General features: G+C 32.6%; 1 protein-coding gene across 1 annotated transcript; it reads right to left on the reverse strand.

The window, feature by feature from the left end:
* Window positions 1–329: 329 nt before the first annotated feature.
* Window positions 330–4,752, reverse strand: LOC146540227 (farnesol dehydrogenase-like). The gene is made up of 6 exons (XM_085204033.1): window positions 4,491–4,752; window positions 2,406–2,571; window positions 1,856–1,997; window positions 1,326–1,455; window positions 763–888; window positions 330–480 (listed from the first exon to the last, which is right to left on the reverse strand). The coding sequence occupies exons 1-6, from the start codon at window positions 4,620–4,622 to the stop codon at window positions 436–438; spliced, it is 741 nt and encodes a 246-aa protein (XP_085060159.1). The 5' UTR covers window positions 4,623–4,752; the 3' UTR covers window positions 330–435.
* Between the last annotated feature and the right edge of the window lie 1,397 nt (window positions 4,753–6,149).

The following is a 6,149-nucleotide window of genomic DNA, read 5'->3' on the forward strand; positions in this document are numbered from 1 at the left end:
CCCTGATATAGCAGGATATGTAGAAGGAACTCCGTAAATCAAAGTAATATTTCATGACTATTTAAAAATATCCTGTTATACAATCTTTTTGTTGTATGATAGTCTTAAGAGGAAATGTCTAGAACCAAATTAAGTTTAGTTGGTGATAGCAAATACAGTTCGCCTTTGTGACCGTTTGTACGAACTTGCACGAAACTACTCTACTTAGGCCAAAGTCATTGCTGTTTCGAATTTACCTCTATAATATGTATACGAGTAAATAAAGGAAGGAGGTAAATTAAAATGTTTCATTCCCTCAGAGGGAAATATGAAAATGAAAACAATTTTTTTATTTATATTATAATATATTTTTTGTTTGAGTATATTTAGAAAGGAACATTTTATTTTATGAACATAATTTTATAAACCATGTAATTATTTCATATTATATGGTATTTATAAAAGTCCTTCACCTATAGCTTTAATTCCAAGTTCGTAGATCTGAAATAAAAAACATGGATAAATATAATAGTCCATTTTATTAGTTTCACGCTGAATCCCATAGCTTTATATTAATTATAATATCTTCATAGAAGTATCTTTGACATTTAAATTGAATTATTTTCTCTTTTCTCTGTTAACAAGACAAAAGCTCGGCGTGCCTATCCTGCGTCAGTACTTCATGTGGGACATAGCGTGTGCCATTAATTGAATTCATTATGAAAAAAATATCCTATTCTATATATATGTTAAGGCTACAAAATATTAATATTAAAAACATACATTAACTGAAGGTGGTGTAGATAACACGTAGACCAGTGCGTCGACGACTTCGTCAATTTCCAGCTTGGGTGCGTTCGCCAGCTCGCCGGGAGGCATGTCCGTTTTGACAACACCGGGAGAGAGATTCTGTATTATATTCAAATAATTAATCATGTAAAATTAGTCATTAAATAATTATTTTATAGTGTTCTAGTAAATTATAATATGTAGAATAGTTTTAGAGCTGAATCTAATATAAAAACGTGAGTATCGGAACGCAAGGTTATTACTTAATATGTGGATTCTGACGTACTATACGAGTATATGTTTTTTTTATTTATTTTGTTACTTCTTTTAACTTTTTTTTGTTTATTTTCACGCTGTATCCCGCATTTTGCAGAGTGGGAAGATAAAACCCAATGTGGAAATGAAACTAATCCATCCCCCCTCGAGTAAACCCCGAGATCATTAATTAATTTAATAATAAGTAAATATTAAAATACTGTATAAAAATTTAATGTAGCGCAATTTTATTATGACAATATTTACTATCATAGCTTTACAAATATTATTTTAAATCGTACCGTAACTTTTATTTTGCTTTTGTATTTGGCGAGTTCATTGATTAAGGAACTGCTGAATCCAGTGACTGCCTGCTTCGTCAGCGGGTACACGTTCATAGTCTGGGAGACTGGCACGTAGTGACCGGTTACACTGAAACAAAAGGAATCTTTATTATCATAGAAAAAGGAATCAATTATTTAATATATTCATGTCCTCGCTCTGCAAGTCATATCAAGAAACTTGTCTTTATTTGTAAGAATTTTTTTTTGGCTTTTGGTATGCCTTACTTCTATATAAAGCATCCTTATACAACAAGGGAGACAGAGACAACGTAGTGACAAGACACCCTGCTTTTCATTTTCTTAAAAAAATTAATTCGACATTGTGTATTGAGTTGCGGAACTCAACGCCGCACTTCATCGACCAGAGTAAGGAATTCAAAATAATTCCCCTGAGTGCAAATCGAACCTATAGCCACCGCTTTTAAAATCAGATACTGTCACGCTATCCTCGATGGTCAGTTATCACGTGTTATATAATAGATATTTACCTATTTATGTTGACAATGTGACCTTCGATATTCCACCTTCTCATGCTAGAGACGGCGTACCGCGTACACAGTATGAGGCCCTTCACGTTGACATCAACTGTTAGTGCTATAGCACTGTCATTTACTTTCTGATCTCCATAATCTGAAATTACAAGAAAATATATAATATTCTTGTTATTATTTTTTTATATTCTGATTTTGACAGGTGACAGGTAGAAAATTGGAGAAAAAAAAACGATTGAGATGAAGCTGTAAGCTTTTGTAAAATATTATGAAAATATTTATTTTATAGCATCAAAAACAGACAGAAGAAAATGTATTTTACGAATAATATAGTTGAAATATTTGTTATTTAAAATAACAGGTTGATGGTTGTGATTTCGATTCCTATTCGGGGAAATCTATGTTATTATTTAATAATATTTTAATTTCCTGACTCTGGCAGCAAGGTAAAGCGTGGCGTTAAGTTCCGCCTCTCAACACGCAATGCTTTGAACCCCACTATATGTACATACAAAAATAATAATTTGTATTGAAAATATAAATTTACCAGTTATAGATCCCACTGGCAAATAACCAGCGTTATTTACAAGAATGTAAGGTCCCCCGAATTCCGAGTCGATCCATTCGAAAGTTTCTTTTATTTCCGATTCCTTTGAGAGATCTATCTGTCTTGAGTAAATTTTGCCCTTTCCAGTGACTTTTTGTGCTAATTTCTGTAAATATATTTTTTTAAAAATCATGAATTAGAGTATAAAATATGTGATTGAAAAATATGGCTTAATGCTGTATTACGCATGGCCCTCGTAAAAAACATTGCTTGTAATTACATTTTCAAAAATATGTGAAACGACGATTTTTCAATGCGGCTACCACTCGAGTGAATGAATTATTTTTATTTCGCTCTGGTTGCAAGACAAAGTGCGGTGTTGAGTTCCACCATTCAACACACAATGTCTCGGAAATTAAAATCCTTGGGAAACAAAGTGTCTTAGCACGTGGTCTTAGCTCTCTGCTTATTCTGAAATATTGAGTGTGCTCGCATACAACAAGACGCTAAAAAAATAACTAAACTAATTTAACTTAACGGTTTTGCTGTAAAACCGACCAATCTAACGTAGTCCTTGACAGCGTTTGAAAAATGACAAGTTGCAATGAAACGATTTCAATTCAGTAGATTATAATCTAACGAAATATATTTCGTTAGATTGTGGACCGCGTGTTATGGATCACAGTATAGAGTTATAAATCCTATATCTTATAAAACAAAGTCGCTTTTTGTGTCTGTCTGAACTTTCTAACTCTTCTTCTTCTAAACCACCCAACGGATTTTTATGCGGTTTTCACCATTAGGTCGAGTATTTCTCAGGGAAGGTTTATATATAGTTTATTATTTGTACATTCTTATGTAAATTAACATAAATACGATAAATGTGTATAAAGTCCTACCCGCTGAGACACTTAGGCGCATGCGCTGCTTTAATGGTAAATACTACATGAAAAAAATGTACTGGAGTATTGTTCCTCTTAATAAGATCTACAAAAAAGTCCGCGATGGCATATTCGTATCTTTTAAGAATAATGTGTAGTGATCATATTTCTGTCTAAAAATAGTAATTTCAATATATTTTTTATTGTGAGGGATATTTTTCCATAATGGTATTAATCCTTATCCTTTAAAATACTTTATTAAATTTCTACGTTAAACGAAGATAAAATTTGCTTTTTAAACTATTTCGAAATTGCGAATAGTTTTAGAGAAAAACGCATTTAATTATTGACACATCACGCCGTTCACACATCAGCTGTATCGAGTCAAGTTTCACTTATCCCTTACTCTCAGCATATAAATAAGTATATTAGTTACGGTGGCCATTTATTGTAGATCAAAACTGTCTATTACTGTTTTTCATTTTAAGTACTAAGTACTTTAGAAGTTGTTACAATATCAAAAAATCCTTGCTGCGTAACGGCTCGCCACTCGCCATGCAATACAAGCGCGTCCGCCGCGGCTTACACGCATCGGTGGTTCAGTGGTAGAATGCTCGCCTGCCACGCGGGCGGCCCGGGTTCGATTCCCGGCCGATCATTCTATTTAATTTTCCTCACAGGCAGCTACGTAATGCTTGCTTTTCATCAGGGACAGAATACCCTCTTCAGCATTAACCACAAGCTCGAAAAAAAAAACCCGCCTGCCTTTATAGCAACGAAGATTTAGATGCGTTTGCACGTATTGGATAATTGGAGTTGAATGTATTATTTCAGCGCGATATATTTGGTTTCATATTTTTTGTAGTAGTTATTAGTAGGTAGGTTTTTGTTTATAATTTCTTCCGTTTAAAAATAGTCATTTAAATATGTACTTGAAAAGATTAGTAGCACAGATTTAAAATTACGGTACCTACTAAAAAACAAGGATTTTTTGTTGTGTAAAACAATTGGAAAATCCTTATTGAAACTACGAAAATGCGGGTTGCATTAGGGTTTAATTAATTTTCACATTATCTTAAGTGCTTTGCAAACATACATTATATGAATAATCCAGTAGTAAAAGCGGGCGAAGCCGCAAGGGGGTCGCTAGTAGATTATAAGTTTATAATGTTACGACACTAAAATTATCAAAATGATCACTTACATCAATCAATTCTTTTCTTCTAGCCAACCCGACCACTTTGAGCCCCAAGTTGGCAAGACGAATAGAAATATCTGCCCCAATGCCAGAACTAGCCCCGGTGACGACAGCCACTTTGCCTACCCAACGATCCATTTTTTCTTGGTATTTTATATGTACCTACTATTTTTAATTTTGTATTCTATATTTATTTTTAAATATAGATATTTCTTATAACTCGCGACAACCACTTCGTGCAAGATCTTGAGATCTAATGACATACAAGTCATTATCCTTTACTATATAAGTTCCCTGATGACTTGCATTATATGAACCACGTTCTGTCGAATCATCTACGAATGTAAATATATTTGTTTGTTTATTAAAAGTATTTGATGATCCTTACAATTATTTTTAGTGTAGATTGTGCTTGACGCTATAGCGAAATAGTTCATTATTAATGATTGAAGGTTGTTAGTTTTAATTCTGTTTTTGGCGTAATTTATTTTGCATGTATACATGGGGCCGTCGTGACCCAGTTTGACAGCGTCTGACTGTAAATGCGACGGTTGTGGATTCAATGCCTATTCGGGGGAATGAAGTATTTTATTTTCCTCGCTTTGGAAAAAGTAAAAGCGTTTGAATTAAGCGGAGTGTGGGGAACGGAGTGTGTTAATAATAAATTTCCTCTAACTACTTTGTAACATACGGGATACTAAAAAAAATGTTGTATGTTGTCGGTTTTGTAAATGAAGATGTTGATGATTTTTAAAAATAAGTAATTTTAACATAATACAAGTATATTTAAATTTAAATAAACCTTAAAATTTTCTATAGTGCCATCTTCTAAACAGATAAAAAGTCCTAATAAAACATAGCGTTCTCCATTTTTATCACTTTTGAAGTTTATTAAAAAATGATGAAATTCTCAACAATAACACCAAAAAACAACAATATTAAGGGCAAAGCTTGTAATTCTTTTATAAATTTAATTGATCTATTAGTTAACGACTCGAGATTATATTGATGGATTCGTTTCCCACTATGTACAAATATTAGTGTAGTTCATTTTAAAACGTTAATAGTAATAAATAGTTAATTGTCTTCTCTGTATAATTTGTAGTATTTACTTTTGAATATTTCGTATTTTATTTTATTAAAATATTTTTCGCTTTAGAAACTAGTTTTTTACTACCATTTTTTTGTATTTACCGGCAAAAAGAGCATATAGGAAAAGAATACCGACCAAGTGACTGTACAGTAACAATAACATTATATTGTTTTGTTTTTTTAGTTTAGCTTCAACCAGCCAGAAAGAGCATAGTGTTAAAAGATCAGGTTTTCCATCTTCTACCAAAATTTGACCTAATCTTTAAAATTTTTCTATTTGTTGAATGTTGTAGTTGAACGCAGCAAATTTCCTACCACAGATATGTCTCATATCAATAATAATTTAAAAAAAAAATAACGATCGTTAAAACAATTCAATGTAACAATTCAGATTCACGCGTTTCCCCGCAAAGAGAGAGTAGATATCGGAAATCTAGTAATATGACAGTTAATCAGTATTCAGTTGCGGAACTCAACGCTGTGCTTTTTAACTAGAGCGAAGAGTGGACATAGAATCCACAACCGTCGAGATTAAACGCAGACGCTGTCAATGTCTAAAGTTATTTCATTGAG

Source organism: Heliconius melpomene, chromosome 2 (assembly GCF_056956725.1).
Source record: "Heliconius melpomene rosina isolate 202511_hmr_F chromosome 2, ASM5695672v1, whole genome shotgun sequence".
NCBI lineage: Eukaryota > Metazoa > Arthropoda > Insecta > Lepidoptera > Nymphalidae > Heliconius > Heliconius melpomene.

What these genes read in the sequence shown, in the direction of transcription:
- LOC146540227 (XM_085204033.1), bottom strand. Translation starts at nt 4,622, where the DNA reads ATGGATCGTTGGGTAGGCAAAGTGGCTGTCGTCACCGGGGCTAGTTCT. An exon ending in CACATTGTCAACATAAATAG is followed by an intron (nt 1,456 to 1,855) that starts GTAAATATCTAT and finishes CTTTTGTTTCAG; the next exon opens with TGTAACCGGTCACTACGTGC. An exon ending in CTACACCACCTTCAGTTAAT is followed by an intron (nt 481 to 762) that starts GTATGTTTTTAA and finishes TTTTTATTTCAG; the next exon opens with ATCTACGAACTTGGAATTAA.